Source organism: Myodes glareolus, chromosome 4, assembly GCF_982192425.1.
Source record: "Myodes glareolus chromosome 4, mMyoGla1.1, whole genome shotgun sequence".
Taxonomy (NCBI): domain Eukaryota; kingdom Metazoa; phylum Chordata; class Mammalia; order Rodentia; family Cricetidae; genus Myodes; species Myodes glareolus.
This window is the reverse complement of record NC_142029.1, coordinates 29135247-29155594: the sequence shown is the minus strand read 5'-3', so window position 1 is coordinate 29155594 and position 20348 is coordinate 29135247. Positions and strand designations below refer to the sequence as shown.

At 47.8% G+C, this 20348-nt stretch overlaps 1 protein-coding gene across 3 annotated transcripts in view; it reads left to right on the top strand.

Annotated features, from left to right (window-relative positions):
* Positions 1-753: 753 nt before the first annotated feature.
* Fam81a (family with sequence similarity 81 member A) overlaps positions 754-20348 on the top strand; it is a 63539-nt gene continuing 43944 nt past the window's right edge. Inside the window, exons 1-2 of one of the 3 annotated variants that reach the window (XM_048423667.3) lie at positions 754-883; positions 19930-20026. In XM_048423667.3, coding sequence (XP_048279624.1) covers positions 20016-20026 — 11 coding nt within the window. In that variant the 5' untranslated portion in view covers positions 754-883; positions 19930-20015. Of the gene's footprint in view, positions 884-1493; positions 1650-19929; positions 20027-20348 lie in introns of those variants that run through there. The other 2 variants (XM_085689290.2, XM_048423665.3) reach the window with 2 other exon arrangements.

Below are 20348 nucleotides of genomic sequence, written 5' to 3'. Positions count from 1 at the left end.
GCTAGAACTCAGGTCCTCATTCTTGTAAGGCAAGCAGTTTATCACCTGAGCAAATCTCCCCATCCCCCCTCAAAAATATCCTAAATGGTGGAAATTCCCAGCGATTCCTCTGCCTTAGGATTGAATCCAATACGCATTTACAGCCTGTGCAGCAGGTGATACGGAAACAGAAGCCATCCCACGAAAGGCACAATGTTAGGTCAGATCGCTATGGGACAGGACTCAAGGCCAGGACCCTCTTGGTCACCACGTTCTTTTTACACATGTCTAATTAATGTGTGATAGGCTGTAATGACCAGGAGAAGGGCAGACTCCTCTCCCCTTCTCCTCCATCTTCATCTTCTCCATTTCTCCTTGGAGATAAAGCATAGTTTCTAGCACTTGGCAGACATTCAATAAACACTGTTAGCTGAATGAATGCTATATTCATTAGCTCTCTCTCTCTCTCTCTCTCTCTCTCTCTCTCTCTGTGTGTGTGTGTGTGTGTGTGTGTGTGTGTGTGTGTGTGTTGGGAGAGTTTACTTTGCAGGCGAGGAAATTGCAGTACACCCAAGACCACACACAAATGACTTCAGGATCGAGGATTCCAAGGTCAGACCTATCTAAGTGGCTGCACAGCCTACGTTCTTCCCAGCTTTCCCTGAATTGGGGGGCTGCAAGGGCTAGGGAGCCGCTAGACAGGAGCACCTGCACTGGGTAAGCTCGTGCCTCTACGTAAGAGCTCCGAACCAGACGCGGCGAGGCGAGCAAAGGTGGAATCCCCCACTCCGCTTAAATCCCACCCACGGAGAGGAAGCAAAATTGTGAGTGGATCCTGCTGAGAATCCAGCACCGATGGGAAGGAAGACAGAGAGAGCTAGGATTCTCTGGGAGCTCGGCAGAGGTAGGAGGGCTGGGAGAAAAAGCAGCGTAGCTTAGCATTCTTTCTGGAGTCCTGTTTCTTGGACCGATATGTGCGAACCACGGTGATTCCCTCATAGACACTTGTCGCCTGGAGGGTTCCATCACCTGTGCAGGTGGGGCGACGGAAGGAGCTGTTTACCAGACCGTCATCTCACCCCTAACTTCTTCTTAGTTCGTGGTGGAGAGCACAGATAACTATTTTGGTGGGAACCAGGCTTGGTACATAAGGGATGCTAGGATTCTCGGGAGGGTGACAGATGACATTGCGACCTGGAAGACTGGGCTCTCTCATTCAAGCATCCTTCTCTACACCTACCTCTGCCACCAAGTCGACGCGCCCTACGACAGGACTGAGGTTCCTGAAAGCAAGTCCCCGCCCGCTGACTCCTTGCTGCGAACTGGGTGGGGACCCGCGGTGCCGCGGAAAGGCTATTTTGGGTGTGGGAGCGCGGAGGGAGGAGGGGCGCCGGCGGGCTGGGCGCGGGCGCGCGGGGAAAGCCTCCAGCTCGGGCTGCCACGGCAACCGCGTCCAGGCAACGCGCCCGGAAGCAGCTCTGGGCGGCGCGCGGCGGCTCGCGCCCTTCCCCGGGTGGGGGAGCCGCGAACCCCAGGCCGGGCCGCGCGCGCGCCGACTGGAGCGCCGGCCCGTAGCCGGGTTCGCCCCGCACAGCCCCGTGCTCGCGGCCACCACATCCAGAGCGCCAGCGACGACATGGGCAGCCGCGGCGCGCCCGATCCGCGCGCGGGTGAGTCTCCAGGGGTGCCTCTCCTCCCCACGCGGCCGGGCATCCTCTGGATTCAAGCAGCGGGAGCTCCCGCAGGGACCGTTGATGTGACCTTGGAGCAATCACTCCACGGATAGGCACGGGATGGTGCTGGGGAAAGGGGGTGAGGGGTGAAGCTGCGCGTACCCCGTGTGACACTCTGGACGCGAGAGGGTTAACTGCATGCTGACGCGCAGGGCTGAAGTTGGGCGCAGAGCGCAAGTGGCATTGCATCTTCGCGGGGGCTGCAAACTAGCAGACAGCAGAGCCCCCCCGAGGGACTGTTTGAGGCGAGCCGAGGGTGTGCAGAGTTTGCCAGGACTATGACAAGTCTATCACCCCCAGTCAGAGCTGAGTGACCTTGGGTGGGTTAGCCACACTGCTTCCCCGCGGGTTCCCTGGGTCTCTCCAGTTGCAGCGCAAGGCTGTTTTGCTGGTACTGTGAGCTGAGGAAGGGCCCCTTAATCATGTTTATTCTGCAAGGGATTTCCAATAAGCTGACTCCCAAAGTGGCCAGAAATGTTACCATTTTCTGGAAGATTATGGAGGGAACACTCTGTGGTCCAGGAAGGCTGGTTAAAATGCATTGATTAGAATCACATCGGTGTTCCTAAACCCTAAATTCTTTTCAGTCTTAAGCTACTGAATAGTTCTTTCCAGTAGTTGATCTGATAGGAAACTTTGTGTCTGAACAGGTAAAATCAAAACCCAGTAGTGGCAGGCAGTGGCAAATTAAAGTGAGTCATTTCTTCAATGTGCAGAAGCTGTGTGTGTGTGTGTGTGTGTGTGTGTGTGTGTGTGTCGCGCATGCGTGCACTCATCTTAAAGTCTGTGTGTGCTGGTGTTAGAGATTATTTCACAAAAAAACTGCTGGACTGGTTTGGATCTCCAGAGGGAATCTCTTGGAAGCAGGGGCAAACATTTTGCATTTGCTCTTTAAAGATTGGTGGTGGTGGTGGTGGTGGTAGGGAGCTGACAAGGTGGCTCAGTGGGGTAATGTCCTTGTCACCAAGCTTGATGACCTGAGTTTGATCTCCAGAACCCACACTGTGAAAGGAGAGAACCATCCAACCCCTGTAAGTTGTTCTCTGATCGTCACACCCACACAAGACCCACAAGCTAAACAAATAAATGTAATGAAATCCATGAATTAGGTTTCTGAGAGTAAATATGTTCTTTATTAAGAAATGTACATTGTATCTCCCCCCCCCTTTCTGTGTGTGTGTGTGTGTGTGTGTGTGTGTGTGTGTGTAGAGGTGACTTACAGGCTGTGGTATTTCTTCTAATTTTAGCACTGACCGGTACTAAAAATGACAAGGAGACCATTTTCCATATTTTCCATCCATATACTCTATCCCTTTAAGGGGGCACAAGGGGTGCCCAGGATTCCTGTCACTGTACGGTTGAGATGTCTCTGACTTTGTGGTTCAAGGACACTCTTGGTATCTGTGGGAATCTGACCTCCTCTGTTTAAAAAGGTGGCCTGGGAAGCTAAATTCTCAGTTAATGAGCAAACTTCTGCCAGCTTACCTACCTGAGGGCTTAGAAGTCCTTAATGTGTTACCTGCTAGAAATCTGCCCCGTTGCAGATACAAAACCCCTTGTTGCCCAGGAGTTCCATCAATCAGCCTACAGCCCTTTAACAAAACACAAGCCCTCCACCTTAGAGCCTCCATCAGCAGAGGACTCATCCTCCTGCCCTGCGGCTGCTAACCCATGTGACGCCTGTCACTCGGGCTCTCTCCTCTTTTGGGTCTTGCAGCCTCGCTTCTGTATTTTCATTTTCTGTCTCTGAGCTCATTTCCACTTTCTCCCCTTTAACCAGAGTCTAAGGATGTGACTTCCCCAGAACGTCCTTTCTGGGATCTACTCATAGAATCAGGATGACTTGGCCCTAGCTCCTTCGTGTCACCTCCAAGCCATTAACTCTTAGAATGTGATACTCTCTTCTTGACCTCAAGTCTCTCCTTGTGTTTCTGACTTTAAGTACTTCCCAAACCTGATAGCCCCTCAGAATGGCCAGACACGTTTTGAAAAAGACAGACTCATTTAGACTCTCTCAAATAGCAAAATGGAATCATTAGGATGGTTTAAGACCATAAAAAACCCAAACCAATCACCAAACTAAACCCTTTCTGTAAAACAACCACAACCACAACCACAACCACAACAAGATAAGGCTTAGGTCAGCTAAAGGCACCCGTCACCAAGACAGGCAACCTGAGCTTGCACCTCAGAATCTACACGGTACAAGGAAAACCGGACACTTCTAAGTTGTCTTCTGACTTACACATATGTGTCAAAATACTCACAATTTTTTTTAAAAAAGCTTTTTTAAAAAAATTGTTTGTTTGTTTTGTCTAAAAAGAAAAAAAAAGAGAGAGGAAGGAGAAAACAGTTTATTTGATTCTGGCTCAGGCAGGGAAACCACTTCATTTGTGTCTAGGCAGAAGTCATGCAGTCCTTGTTGGTGACTTGGGATTTCACATCGAGACTTGCCCCACTCAATGACCTTTCAGTCCCTCAGCCTTGACCCCTGTGGCTCAGCCTTGACAACTATGGCTCAACCTTGACCCCCGTGGCTCAGCCTTGACCTCTATGGCTCAACCTTGACCCCCATAGCTCAGCCTTGACCCCCACGACTCTGCCTGCATTTCCCTTCCACGACTAATACCACAGACGTGCTGAGTTTGGGCGGTTTTCCACTTTCAGGAGCTACGGCTTGGATTTCTTCCCACTGCACTAACTCTGTCTACGTACTGTGACTTCCACCATCCCCGGGGACTCCAGCCCCCGCATCCTTGGCGTTGCAATGCTGCAGCCTAGCTGCAGGACTCCACATCTTTGGTCTTGACATGATGATTTCTATTTATTTATTTATTTATTTATTTATTGAGTCAAGGTCTCATTACTTCAGCCTATCTGTAGGGCTCCACATCTTTGGTCTTGACATGCTGATTTTTTTTTTTTGAGTCTCATTATGTAGCCTGGCTAACCTGGTACTCACTCTGTAGACCAGGCTACCCTCAAATTCAGAGAGCATGCTGGGATTAAAGGCATGCACCATGCCGTCATCCTTGGATTGCTTGGATTCCAGTCTCCAATGCCCAGACCACCCCCATTGTCTGTATTTTCTTCTCCTTCCCCTGGACTGTGTTGCATTTTAAACTGATGCTGGCTTTAATTTCATGGAGGCTTGCTTTCCTATGAAGCACAAGAATTCCATGTCATGAACTCAGACTACATCCGCTTTGCTCTGTGCCTCAGCTTTGTACCCCCTTAAACTCCAGGTTCCCTTTCAGAAAGTGGCTTTTGACAGATAAGACGAGAGTGTCCACATTCTCCCTTACTGCCCCCCACCTCAGTGTGGGTCCAGACGTACCCACCTTTACCTCTCCAAGTATTTCCTTCTCTACCTCTCCATGTCCTTGTGTTTATGGTCTGAAATTCAGGAACATCTCTGTGCCTGTCCTGTGTCCAGCCTAAAGCCATTCCACACCCTCAATCCCCCACTCTGTCCTTGACTACCCCGTTGGGATCTTGTTTTGCTAGAGTCTCCATTCTGTCCCCTAGAACCTTTTCTAGTGAAGGAAGTGGTGGTAGTTAATAGCCATGTGTGGCTACAGAGTTTCAGGATGTGCCTACTCTGACCAAGGACCTGAATTCTTATTCTCTTATTTACTTATTTTTGAGACAGGGTCTTGTTGTCCAGCCTGGGCTGTGTTTGAACTCACAATCCTCCTGCCTCAGCCTCCTAAGAGCTGAGATTATAGGCATGTTCTATCACTCCTGGCTTGAACAAAGTTTTCAATTTATTGGATTTTAGGGGAGCTTAAACTCAATTGAAACAGCCACGGGGAGCGGTTGGCTGTTGTGTGGGGGAGGGCAGGCCTGTGCCCAGGCTGCTCTGTTGATCTCAGCGGAGCTCCTCTCCTCTGATGGAGCACTTCCTTTATCTTTCTGGGGAAGCTGCCTCCTCACGGGGCCTCCTAGAGGAGTCTTGGCTGTAGAACTGAGCCTTTGCTCTTCTCCTCGGTGCCCTGCTGCCCTCCTCCTGTGCCCCCTCTCTGTCTTCATGCCCTTTCTCCGCAGGGTTCTTGCATCTCTCATTTGGTGACTTTCTTGCTGGCCCCTAGCTGTACAAGGGACTCTGAACTTGGATTGTTCTCCTTCCCAGCTTCAGTATCAACTCAGAGCCCACCTTCCTGTGCCCCAGTGGGAGCCCATGCCTTCTCCGGCGGGGAGGCCAACACTTCTTACCCTTGTTTTGTGGATGAAGAGATTAGAGTAGAGGAACACAGCATGACTCAAGGCAGTTCTTAGGGGCCGAGCTGAGACAGGCACTCTGGTCATCAGACCCAGCGAGATCCCCCACCCCAGCTTGGCTCAGGTCCCTGACATGGCTATTTTATCACTCTGGCTTCCTTAACGATTTCCTTCCCCTGTAATTTTTTTTCATCTTAAGCTGATTCAGATTTATGGAAATGTTTCAACAATAAACCGAAAAGTTCTGATCTCTCTTTCAGCCGCATTCTATAAATATTAACTTTCAGCCACACTTGTTTTATCTTTCTGGCACTTTCTCCCACTCTCTCTTTGCATCTATTTGTGGCTGTGTGTGTACAGACACACACTTAACTTGTAATTTCTCCTGCACTGTGTCAGAGCAACAGGGAGAAAATGTACCTGTGCTGTCCCAAATACTCAAGCATGTGTTTCTTTCTTTTAAAAGCACATTTTCTTATACAGCACTTGTCAAAATCAAGAAATTAAGTTTGAATCAGTGTTACTCTCTAATCTACAGATATTAGTCAGGCGTCCTAATAGTATCTTTATACAGAAGAAGAGGAAGATTTTTTAAAAAGGCTTTGGTTTAGGGATCAGGATCCAATCTAGGGTTTAAAGCACTCCATTTGGTAGTGTGTATGTGCGCGTGCGCACATATATATACATTCATGCTTTTAAATATGACCTGCTAGTCTATATAATGTTACTTATGTGTATGTTTATAGAGCTGACCATTTGGTGCTGGATAGCCAATTGGTGTGCTCTTCCCTGGGTCAGACTATTTCCTCCCATTCCCAGCATTCTTTCGCTGCCTGTGGTTCTTCGTGCAGAGCTGAGGCCTCATGGGCTTTTCCCATCCACTTTAGCATGTCTGTTATTGTTGTCCTTATTCAGCTCAGGTGTGTGCAGCCGTGTTGCTGAGACTATGGGTGCAGCTTCTCACATTGCCAGGAGACAGAATCTCATGGCAACCCCCGAAGTTCTGTCTCTTATAATCTTTTGCCCCACTCCTCCTCCTTCCACCATGTTCCCTGAGCCTTAGGTGAAGGAGTTATATTGTAGATGTATCCACTGGAACGGAGCTCCACAACCCTGCATCTTGATTGGCTGTGGTTTTCTGTAATGATTTTCTCCATCACTTTCAGAGAGAAGTTTCCTTGATGAGGGGGTGATGACCACACTTACCTGTGGGTCGGAGGACAAATATTTAGAATATAGCTAGGGATGATGCCGGTATAGCAAGGAGAGGTTGCAGATTCCCCTCCAGGATCAGTGACTTCACCAGCCCGACAGTTAGCTAGGTTTCCAGCACCAGGCATGATTTCCCTCTTGTGCTGGCAACTTCTCTCTTTCCACCATGTAGGGCTCGGGGACAAAACTCCTGTTCTCAGGCTTCAGTCGGTGCCTTTATCTGCCCCTTCCCCTTTTTTAGATAAGGTCATACTCCCAGGCTGGGCTCAAAACTTACAGCAATCCTCCTGCCTTAGCCTCTCAAATACTGGGGTTCCAGGAGTGACCCAACCTGCCAGGCTCCTCAGGTGAGTATTGTGTTGCCTTAGCTATCCACCTCTTCCTCCTTCCCTTCCTTCTGAGAGGGTCCCCCAAGTAGCCTGGTTTGACCTGGAACTCTTGATCCTCCTGCCTCTGGTTTAGTTTGGTTTCTTTAATCTGGGTCAGTTTCCCAACTGTTTTGTCTTTTATGACGTTGACACTTAAGAAGGGTCCAGCCTGTGTGTGTTGTGGCTCTATGATTGGGCTTGTGGTTATAGTCTGAATGGGGATATTGTGTCCGGTCTCCAGGGCCACCCAGGGGGTTTCCTGATCTCACCCTCTCTGAGTCAGTTCTTGAACCCCTGGGGCTGTGCCGACTCTGCTCCTTGTCACAATCTTAGGGATGGCGGGTAACGGTTGTTACATGTGGAGGGGTGTCCTTCACAACCTCCCTTCTTTTGTCCATCCTTCTGCTTGGGGAGGTGTGGAGTCCAAAGCCTCTGCAGGCACGGTGACCTCAGTGACTCTGCTTCTCTCACCAGCTGCTTTCCGGCAGGACCCCTTGTGTTTGCTCTTGGCTCTTAGTCACCATTTCCTCCGCTCTGCCCTCTCCTGATCCTCCCTAGGCTGCCTCAGTTCAACGACTACCCTGGAATACCCGGCTCAGATGCCTGCTCCTCAGAGCCTGGTTCCCACAGTCCTGCCATCTGCCTGGTGGCCTAGCCTGGTTCCTGCGACTGTGTTGTGTTTCTCAGCCACATTTGCTGGAGGCTTGCTAGGGTTACTTTCTGTTTAATAGACGGTCCTGTGGCATGGGGCTCCATTCTTTCAGCGTTGTGAAAGCTCAGTGAATATTTGTTAACTGGATCAAAGTATTTGTTATTTCTTTTTTATTTATTTCGTGTGTGTGTTTGTATGCGTGTGTGTGTGTGTGTGTGTGTGTGTGTGTGTGTGTGTATGTGTGTGTAGGCCTGAGTCTGAAGTAGGTTCTCAGTTGTTATTTCACCATGTCCACTGGGGAAGGGTCTCTCAATCAAACTCAGAACTTGTTGATGTGATTAGCCAGGTTGCTCTGGGGATCCTGTCTCTGCCTTGATAGGCAGAATTATAGTGAACTGGCATATTAATATGGGTTCTGAACTTTGGTCCTCATCCTTGGGAGAGAGAAGGGCTTTAGCCCCTTTCCCCTCTCACACTACAGGATTTGCTTCAGTAGTAATTAAGCAAAGAAGTTCTCAGAACCACTGAGGTGCTCGGTGGTGTGACTGGTGGGTAGGAGACCTGTGTCCATCCCAAGAGTCAGGTGGGGTTTGGATCTTTAGCAAAATGGTGGGTCACTTGGTATCAACACCTCCTCTCTTCCTCTCTCCTCCCCTCCCTCCCTCTTTCTGTGTGCGATGTAGATATGTGTTTGCATGCTTGTGGGCTGATGCGTGTGGAGACCGTGTGATATAAATATGTGTTTGCATGCTTGTGGGCTCACGCATGTGGAGACCAGTACTTGACCTTGGTGTCTTGATGGTTCATTGAGGCAGGCTCTGGACTGAAGCCAGAGCTCCCTGACTGGTCTAGCTAATCAGCTTGCCCTGTGACTCTCCCGTCTCTGCTTCCCGGAGCCCTGAGATTCCAGGTGTACTGCTCTGCCCACCTGGCATTTACATGAGTGCTTGGGATCTGAGCCTGGGTGCTCAGCCTTTACTTACCGAACTATCACCCCAATCTCTATTTTTTTTTCTCTTTCCCTCTTCCTCCTTGAAAAGGGTCCCACGCAGCCCAGGCTAGCTTCAAATTCATTATGTAGCCAAGGATGCCCTTCAACTTTCCATCTTTCATCCTCTACCACCTGAGCGCTAGGGCCACAGCTGTGCAGCCCCACGCCTAGCTTTCTGTGACTCAGGGGATGGGGTCCAGGGCTTTGTTTGTGGGAAGCAAGCACCAGCTGAGCACCTTCCCCAGAGCCTGAGGAGGTATCTCCATGCTGTACGTGAAATAAATGTTTGCTCCCGATGGCCTCTTAATTGGGGTGTATGTTAAGACAGCGAGCATGTGTGGTTGGGAAAAAGGATTCGAGAAACCGACCAGCGTATTTAAAGTGGCTCATGTGGTTCTTCACACCCCAAGTGAGCAGCTGAATGTGAGAGAAGGATTCGCTCCTGTTTCCTCCCTGAGAGTGAGACACCTGCTCCCGCCATGGTCTGGCCCCTCCCTCTCTCAGCTCTTTATTGGCTCCCTTCATTCTCCTCCCAGTCTGCTAGTTCCTTTCTGTCAATCACTTCTACATCCTTCTTTCTCTACATGGATGGTTTTAGCTTTTGACTTCTTAGATGGGGTTTTCTTTTTCTTTGGAGAAATTGTCAAAATTGAATGAAATGTTCGAACTCACTGGCCTGGCTGATAGAGATGACCGATCAAGTCTGTGTTCAGACAGTGCTTGGAGTGAGATGGTCGGTGAGTGGTTGCTGCCAGAGGTCTGGAGCTCTGGAGCTCTGAGCAGTCAGGAACACCGCCCACCCTTCCCGACCAAGAAGGATGCTGATGCCCAGAGCCATCATGCTCTCAGAATGTCTTTGCCAGATTCCAGATTTAGATTCTAGCCAGGTCTAGGGACACAAGGCTTGGGGACACTAAGCTTTCATGGGGCTCAAGAGGCACCCAGAGGTTTCTGTCCCTCAAGGCAGAGTAAGTAATATCATGGTGAACAGGAGACAGAGAAGTGGGGTCCTTCTGCATGACTTTCCTTTTGATAGCATAGAGCAATTATACATAATACACATAATGCCAAATTTTATTACATTTTCATACATGTACATAATGTATTTTGATCATACTTATCTCCCCCATTATGCTATCTTCCCCTCCCCTTTTCTGCTGATTTTCCTCTTTCCTCTTTCTAGTGAGACCCACGTCTGTGTTCATGTCCCTCTCTTTCTTGCATGTGTGCACGTGTGCATATATGTATGCATATGTGCGTGCATGTGTGTGTATCCTCATGGGTCTCTCTAGGGTTTCTTACAGGAGTGTGGGTAGAGATTTAATCACAAGGGTATGGGCACCTTACCAGGAATCTCCTTCCTCCAGCAACTATAGATCCTTGCAGAGAATCAGGGCATCCTGGGCCTCCATGACAGGATGTGGATGGGCCTAACCTTGTGCTGGCACCCACAGCTGCTGTGAATGCCACCGACTTGCCATCCTCAGAAATTGGCCCTCCACACCCATGCCCACTTTCTCCAACTCTCGGATGATGGTTCCTGAGTCTTGGAGGGGTGAAACAGAGACGTCCTATTTGTGGCTGTGTATTTGGCCATCATCTATTCTCAGCGCTTTGACCACTTAGGAATCTGCATTCAGCCCTGATCACTGCAAAAGAAAGCCTCTCTGACCAAGGCCCCTGGCCGCACAGGCTGGCCCGATGATTGGCCTTCAGCTAGACTCTCTCCCACTTTCCTTCCTCCGTTCCCAGGATCTTCATGACTCTCTAATATAAAACCAGACAGATTTTTGGAGAAAGGGGAAACTGGTTTGCTTTTCACTGTTGGGTGAGCTTTTGTTTGTTTCTTTTCTGTGGCTCAGCAGTTAACTGATAGGATCTTATCGCCCTTTGTTTTATGGTTCTGGGAAATGAAGCCAAAGCTTCAAGCATGCTAGGGAAGCAGTTTACCACTCCCTCAGTCCCTTTGATTTTTTTTTTTTTTAGAAATATAGTTCTACTCAGTGATTTAAACAAGTGATTTAGTGGGATATAGTTATTTCTTTCTGTCACACCAGGAAAGTGGCTGGGACTACGTTGCCTGAGAAGCATCAGAGAGTTTGAATGAACACTTGGGTGTCTCCTGAAGCAGCACCTACCCTTTAGCTCGGGTGGTGTGCACAGGAAGTGACTGGGTCCCGCAGGACCCTCCCTCTGGGTGCAACTGTCTTCTGACTGGCGGCCAGCTCCCAGACCCTGATAGCTTGTGGCTGTGGCGAAGGCACCCTTGACACCCTTCGTGGGTGAAGCTGTTGCAGGAGGGAAGGGAGGCAGAGATCCTGTTGCTGGAGTGTGGCTTAATAAAGAGCGTGTTTGTGTGGGAGAGAATGTGTGGGGCTACTCTTTGAATTATGGAATTCTTAAAATTGTTTAACCGGGAAGATGTTATTCAAAAACCCCTGGTGCCTTGAGCTTGTTTTTTTGTTTATGTCATATTGCTTTTCTCCCTGTTTTTTAATTATCTGCGGAAAGGCCCAAGAGTCCTCCCTAGGCAGAGTGTTAATGTGCGGTGCTGCAGTCACTCCGGATGGGAGGATCTCTGGGAAGGAGATTCCTGGGTAGGCAGAGAAGGGCAGTGGTGTCCCCTGAGTGCCCAGACAAGGGCACAGGCTGGAGGCTGGGGGGTTCTTCCAAGCCCGCATCCTTAGTCATTTGGGTTAGGAAGTCAGGCAGGGTAGAAGCCTAAAGTCACACACAACCAGTCTTCTGCCTGCAGAACCAGAAGTCGTGCCTTTCCCGCTCGTGGGTGAACCCTGGTGCAGCTCGGGTGTAGGTAGAGAGTTTATACCCGCTTTTAATAATATTTTTTCTGTTCTTGCTGTTGCACTTGGCAGATTCCCTTTTTAACATTTGGTAATGTGTCTTCGCTAATGCTAGAAAGAGAAGTCACTAAATATAGCTGCTGGAGAACGTAATATTAAGACATTTCTTTGGGTGTGGCTACATGCTTGCAGGAATGCATGGGTCTCCTGCAAGGTGACCTGAAGCTGCTGCCACACTCACGCTGGAGGGGCATCTTGAGTCAGTCACTGGTATGTCACTTGGGTAGAGCACTGTCTGAGTCACTGTTCACTGCTGTGAAGCGACACCATGGTCACGGCAGCTCTTATAAATAAAGGAAAGCATTTAACTGGGGGCTGGCTTACAGTTTCAGGAGCTAAACCCTTTATCATCATGGCAGGGAGCATGGGTGCAGGTTGGTGTGCTGCTGGAGAAAAAGCTGAGAGCTACATCCTGATCTGTAGGCCAAGAGAGAGACAGAGAGAGGGAAAGAGAGAGACCGGTGTTATGGTAAAAATAAAACGCTGCAGGTCCCCGAGTGGCAGCAGGAGGCATCAGGCATGAGACCACTGCGGGCCATGAAGGAAGCCAGTCCCAGGCAGGGAACCACATGGCGGGTGAGAGACAGAGACATGGATAGGCACGCCATGCAGAGTGAGGTTGGATATTTATTTGGTGGGTTATGGAAGGGAAGGGAAAAAAGGGAAGGGGAGAAGGGGGAAGAACAGAGAGAGGCAGAGAGAGAGAGAGAGAGAGAGAGAGAGAGAGAGAGAGAGAGAGAGAGAAGGAGAACCAGAGGAGAGAAGGGAGAGAGACAGAAAGGAAGGATTCAGGCTGGAAGCTGAAGAAAGATCTGCTTGACTCAGTGGAGGGGATAGGGGAGTGGGCAGGGCTTGTCTCTTAAAGGGACAGGACAGACCATTACAACTGGGCCTAGCTTGGGCTTTTAAAACCTCAAAGCCTGGGGTTAGTGAGATGACTCCAGAGGTCAGCACTGGCAGCTCTTTCAGAAATCCAGGTTCAATTCCCAGCCCCCACATAACAATTCACAACTGTGTGTAACTCCAGTTCCAGGAGATCTGACATTCTCACACAGACATATGTGCAGTCAAAACATAAATGCACATAAAAATATAAAAATAAAAAGCCATTAAACAAACAAACAAACAAACAAACCTCTACGCCCATCCCCAGTGAGGTACTTTCTCCAATAAGGCCACACCTCCTGGTTCTTCTCAAATGGTGCCGCTCCCTGGTGACTAAGCTTGCTAATAAATGAGGCTCTGGGGCCGTTCTTAGGAAACTACCACAGGCACCTCAATAATTAAAAAAGATGGGCTTTTCCCCACTAGAGAAATGAAAAGGCTGATGAGCCTCTATGAGCATTTGTGGAAAGGTAGAATGCCTGGCTTCCTAGGCAGTACAGACTCCTATAGGACACGGTCCCTGCTGCCCTAAAGCCCCTCATCCACAAATGGTTCAAATAAACAACAGAGATTTAAATAGCATTTCAAAATAACTGCTATTAATAGACGAGAACAAAACCAATCTGTTTTTGCAGGGATTCTCCTCACAACACTGGCATCATTCTGAGCCCTGGCGAGTGGGCTGAGGCAGCACCACCAAACTGTTCCTTGCACTCTGGGGGTTGTTTGTGAATCCATGTAACCTACAGAGGCCGGCAACTCACTGAGTTGGCTGGAAAGCCAGGAAATGCATTCAGCATCCTAGAACTCCTTAAACTTTATTTATTGTAGATTTTTAAATTTTTATTTTATGCGTATGATGTTTGGCCTGCATGTATGTATGTAATGTGTGTCATGTTCGTGATCTAGTTGGTCAAAAGAAGGGGCTGGATCCCCTGGAACTGACGATATGGATGGCTGAGTTGCTATGTGGGTGCTGGGAACTGAACTCAGGCCTTCTACGTGAGCAACATATGTTCTTTACTGCTAATCCTTCTCTCCAGGTCTCCCTCTCACCCCTTTATTTGAGATAGGGTCTTGGGTAGCTTAGGCTGACTTTGAACTCACGAGTTCAAAGTCATGTGTCATGACTCACGTGTTCAAGGATGACCTTGAGCTCTTGATTCCCTTTCCTTCACCTCTCCAATGCTGGGATTGGAAATGTCCTCTACCACACTGGGCTGATGCTGTGCTGGAGGTGAGACCCAGAGCTTCTGCATGCTTGGCAAGCTTGCTACCAACTGAGCTACACCCCAGTTCTCTGAAACTTACTGCTATGAATCCAAGAGAAATCACCCCTCACCTGTCTAGCTTAATGGGATTCCCATTGTCAGTGTAGTAGCGTAGAGGGGAAGAAAACACACCTTGGCAAGTGTGTCAAAGCCTTTTCACTGGAAATATCTGCCTGAGACCCCTGTAAGCCCATCACCCAGCCCCTGGAATCCGGGCTTTGGAAATGCTCCGGGTGGCATGGTGCTGGTGGTGAGCTGCTGTGTCTGTGTGGGATGCCTGAGTCCCCACGAGCAGGTAACCCAGGCCACAGTCACAACTGGGACTGGGACAGAGGCACCAGGCTCAGGTCTCATAACTCAGGTGCCCGCAGGAGAACGAGGAGGTGAAGCTGACAGCATGTTTGTTCTAATTGAACCATGGTGTCTTTTGAACCCAGCATGAGGCTTGCGTCTGTTTTTACAGCTCAAAGTGAACAGTTTCTGCATTCGCTACTGCTCGTTGGTTTGTTGTTTTATTTGAGAAGTACTTGTTCAAATTTCTGCAATCGTGAAAATAGCATGCTTATTAAAGTATTTTGAAAATGAGAACAGGATGAAAATATGCTTAATGTTATTGGTTACATTTTTGCAGATTTCTTTCTACTGTTTTAAAAATGTACTATAGAACAGGGCAGGAGGGTTGCACACGGGTCACTCCAGTGCCCAGTCAAGGCAGGAGGATTGAGATTTTGAGGCCACCCTGGGCTACATAGCAAATTATTGGCCAGCCTGGACTAAACAGAGAGAGCCTATGGCAAACAGGGAAGCAAACAAGATTACTGTCACAACATTTAAAGTGGTTAAGCCTTCGTCTTGCCTCTTCCAAGGCAGTGGAGGTTTCTGGGGGTGCTTTAGGATCCGGATAGTGTCAAAGAGTGGTGAAGGGGAGTCATCTCTCATTGGCCAGGAATGTACAACACTGCATATTTGAGTGTGAGGATCCACAGCCTCACGGACCACATACGGTCCAAATGGCTCGCTAGTTCTCCCGGATCCACATCACAACAAAAATGCCACCTCCATCCTTGAATATGCTGAGTTAGGATACTTTTTTCCGGGAATGACTCACCTGGTCTCCAAACTTCTGATCTTGGGGTGGGCCAGGTCAGCTGCCTACAAAGAAGAAAGCCAGGCCTGATTTCTTGTGTTAGCCTGCTGTCTGAGGCCTGTTGGGGAGTCGTGGACAGCTGTGGCTGTTCCTTGTGCTCTTTCCTTGGTCTGGTCAAGTTGGATGTGTTGACTTTGGAAAATTAGGTATCCTGGTTTGAGCTGCACAGCCCTTCTTCCCTCACCAAAAGAGGTCGTAGCCAGAGAGTGACCCTTCACACCACAGAGGCAAATCCAGTGATCTAGCACAGCAATCTAGCACAACGTTTAAAAGTAGCCTCAATCAGGGACTGGGGGATGTAGCTCAGCTGGTAGAATGCTTGTCTGGAGTAGACAGACCCTAAGTTGGATTCCCATGTTCTGTGTAGACCGGGCATGGTGGTGAGTATCTGTACTGTTAGCACTCAGAGGTAGAAGCACGGGAATCTGAAGATCACGGTCATTCTTGGCTACCTAGTGAGGTCAAGACTGGTTTAGGCTACATGGAGCTAAGTCATGTATGAAGAAGGGGGACTCTGGGGTCAGATGGGAGAGGAAAGGAGAGCAAGAAACTGTTGGTCTATGCATATGACAGAACAGTGGTAAGATTGCTCTTGCTCTTGGGTGTCCTGTCCCAGGCATCTGTGCTAAGCCAGGTTAGGGCTGCTTCTCATGGAGGGCAAGCAGGCATGGCATTGGGGCTGTGTAACATGAGTGGGCCTGTTTGTTGGGGGTTTTTGTCCTGCCCTGTTCCCCCAGCTGTTTAGTCCCAGAGAAAAATCACACAAGAGATCTCTATAAGTTATAAAGCTGATTGGCCCATTAGGTCACTTATTAGCTAACTCTCTACATCTTGATTAACCCATTTTTCTGATCTATGTTAGCCATGTGGCTCAGCACCTTTTTCAGTGGGGCAGCTCACATCCTGCTGCTTCGGTGATCTGGGCAGAAGTGGGGGAATCAGCTTCCTCCTCCCTAGAATTCCTCCTGCTCTCTTTTCATCATTTCCACTTTCCTGTCTAATTTTCCCGCCTACACCTCCTGCCTGGCCAATCAGTGTTTATTTAAAACATGATTGACAGAATACAGACAATTCTCCTGCACCACTTCCCCCTCTTTTTTTTTTTTTTTAAAAAAAGGAAAATATCCATAGGCCAATTTTTTTTGGGGAATGTGGGCATAGTATTTCAGGCTACTTCCTGCTGGTTGGAGGCGCTGATAATCTTATGGGGACCTAAAGAAAATTTAGGGTTATAATCAAGTCCTGACTGAAGTATCCTGTGAGTCTTGATCATCTCAGGCAGCAGTCTTGAACCTGTTCTGGATGAAGAACTCAGACATCTGGGCCATCTGTTCCTACCGGAGATTGCTCAGGTGGTCTCCCTTGGTCAAAGATGATTTTTCTTAACTCTGAATAAATCCAGAGCCTCTCATTTTCTGTGGAAACAAAAGCAAAATCTCTTCTCCAAAGTAACATACCTTTTGACTTAAATTTTGAAGCCAAGGTATTTTCAAAATATCTATCTTGGATTAAATCTGCAGCATTTATAAGCAAATATCTTTTAGCAGCTGTTGCTCCTTCCTCAGCATTTAAACAATTCAAAGAGAGCATAATAGCATGCAGTATCAAGATTCTCTGTGTATTTTCCATCTTTACGTGGCTTTATTTTAACCTCTATTTCTTTAATTTTTACTTTTAACTTTTGGCTTTTTGAGACAGGTTCTCTGCATATCTTTGTCCTAGAACTCCCTCTGTAGACCAGGCTATCCTTGAACTCCCAGAGATCCATCTGTCTCTGCCTCCCCAGTGCTGGGATTAAAGGTGTGTTCCACCACACCTAACTACTCTCTTTCTTTCTTTTTTATTTTAAGGCTTTAAACCTTTTTCTTCCAAGCCTGCATATATTTTTAACACACTGTAAACCATTTAGAGGTTTTCTTATTCTTTGAATCTCTCCTTACTGTATATCTCTCTTTTTCTGACCACATGGGTCTTTAATTTGCTAAGGAATATGGAGAAGACAACACTCAAAAGCTCTTAAGGCGTTTCAAGGTCCTTGCCAGGAAGCAAGTTGCAACAGTGTTTCCATAGTCAAGACGGCCTGCTTCAAAGAGTCAAAGTTTTCCCTGGCCGGATGGCCCAGAAAGCCAGCATTTTAAAACAGCGCAGCTTTTTTCCTGCTAAGGCTGAAAACTGAATTGCCTTAGTCTAGTCTTTCCCAAACTTTCTCAGGCTTCTTGTGGATGCAGCTATCTACGTGGGCGCCATTCTGTAACATGAAGAGGTCGGGCCTGCTTGTTTGTGGGTTTTTCTGTCCTCCCACCAGGTCCCCACAATTATTTAGTCCCAGAGAAAATCACCCACACAGGACTCCGTAAGTGATAATATTGATTGGCCCGTTAGGTCAGGCTTCTTACTGGCTAACTCTCACATCTTGATTAACCCATTTTTCTGATCTATGTTAGCATGTGGCTCAGTACCTTTTTCAGTGGGGCAGCTCACATCCTGCTGCTTCGGTGATCTGGGCAGAAGTGGGGGAATCAGCTTCCTCCTCCCTAGAATTCCTCCTACTCTCTTTTCATCATTTCCACTTTCCTGTCTCGTTTTCCCGCCTACACCTCCTGCCTGGCCAATCAGCGTTTATTTAAAACATGATTGACAGAATACAGACAATTCTCCCGCACCAGGGCTGTGGTAGCAAGAATGGAAAATTTGCAGGATCTCTAAAACCTGAAGTTTAAGAGGGTTGGTGGGATACCCCAGTGGCTAAGGCTGTTTGCTTCCAAGACGGATAAAACCCCATCCCAAAATAAAATACACCCCCACAAAAGCAAACCTCAGGGCCATACGACACAATCAGAGTAGCGCATGACCCTGACCTTCTTGTGTACACCGTAGACCCATTTGTCAGAGAGCCGACCCGCAAACTAATGGGAGATGCTAACATCAGGCAGGCACACTGGAGTTGACCATGGGAAGATCTGGAAATACCGCCTGGGAAGGGGCTTAATCTAGTGATTGATTAGTAGCCTCTAGTTCAGCTGAAGTGGAGATTCCCTCACACTACTGTGGCAAAGAGTCCTGGTGCCAACCAACCAGGTGACTAAACGGATGAATAGATTCTTGCAGCACCCACGGAAGGTCGCCAACCCCAAGCATATGCTGGAGTGTTTGATAAACTTATGCCATAGGAAATCTAATATCATGGAGTCAGTGACAGATAATGGAAGTGCTGGGGCTGAGCGAGCCTGTCTGGGAGTCAAGGGTGTATCCTCTCCTCTTTCACATGGTTCGTCTGATTGGGGTTTCTGTAGCTCAGGCAGGTAGGTAGCATCAGCCTCAGTGAAGGGATGGCCAAAGTCTACATCCGGCCTTTGGTTTGTAATGAATGGGACTGAGAGTCTCAGTAAAGAACTCTACGGTTGAAGATAATTTCTTAATTGCTGGCAGTTCTGACTGGGGGTTGCCAAACAGGTGTGGATGGTTTCTAATAGATGCTAAATGAGTTTTTAGTTGGGCTGTTTCATTAATGACACATAAAAGTGTCATGTAACCTCGAAAGTATAAGTATTCTATGCGTCCAAGTTTCCACGTTCTATGATTCTATTTTGTTGAAATGGTAGAAATTCTTCCGCACCCAAGACCTCGTTGAACATCATAGCCTATTTGACATAAGTTACTTTTTGTCCTCTTAAATGTAATTTGTTTAAAAATTGAGGCTCTTTGTCTGGAGAAGTGAAATGTTCACATTTTGAAAGTCTAAAAATAAAACACCGGAGAACTGATGCCAAAACAATGGTGTCAGTCAGAAATGTCTCTCAATCCAGCGTCGGAGTGGGCTAATTCCAGAATCGGCTCCTCGGTACCAGCACTCATTGTTTAAGCCAATTAACCACGGGCTTGGGAAACCTAAGTTCTAAAACCTTTGAAAAACTCCAGTTTTCTGGTGAATTGCGACCTCCAAATAATGTGCATAGGTAAGATTTGGCATGAATGGTTATCTTTTATAACCAAGTTTTTCAATTAAGCATATCCATGCCATTCTCTTCGTGAGTAGATAGGTTCCCCCAAATCAGCTTCTGTTAAACATGCATTGTTTTTTTAGTTTTGATTCATTTAGAAACAAGAACAAGCGTTCTTAATTGCTCACCAAATCAGATTTACTAACGTGGTTTATTCAAAATCTCTACAGAGAAGTACAAGATTGAATAAATCTATTAAGGAAATTGCTTTGGGAACTGGAGGTGTCGCTGGGTGGCAGAGCAATTACCTAGCATGGGCGAAGGACTGGGTTCTAGGCCCGGTATTTAAGGAGGTGAGGTGAGGGTCTTGCTTCTGGGAAAGTCCTTTTCAAGATCTAGATGCAAGTAGGGAATGAGGAAACTTCTGGAACCTCCATTTGATGCTGCCCCAGTGTCAGAAGCCTTCGGTTTTCAAACCTTTTCCCCCTTCTTGGGAAGCACTTGGTTTTTATTTCGTGGGTGTAGTCAAAAGCATTTACAACTATAGCTGACTGGTGTATCCACACAACTTAGGAGCCTCCTGGTATCTTAAATAATCAGAGTTTGAGGTCCTTTATGCCCTAGGTATAAACTGTTCAATAATTTAGCACTTATTTTTTTCCCAACAGATGTGAATTATTAAAAAGAAAATGGCCCAACAGGACACTGTATTTCCTTCTCTTGTCACCCAGGAAGGGTATACTATCTGGAAAATATGCATCTAAGGTATAAATTTTCTTTCTACCCATCCCACAAGGGTTGCTAGAGGGTGTGAGGGTTATGATAGAGAGAGCCTGTGGCCATCACATTGTAAAAGGTCATTTTGTTTAAGGACAAGAAAACTTGCATTTTAACATCCTGGCTCCTATGGACCACTCCATGACCCCCAAAGGCAGAGATTTCACAGTGACTCTGCAATCGACTTGGGTTTCCTGCCAACGGTGAAATCACTGTGGAGCTTGAGGCAAATGTTCCCATTAGCCCTTTGAAATCGGGAGTTGCTTATTGGATGCCTGTGGGGAAAACACTGGCTTTCAGAAAGGCATTG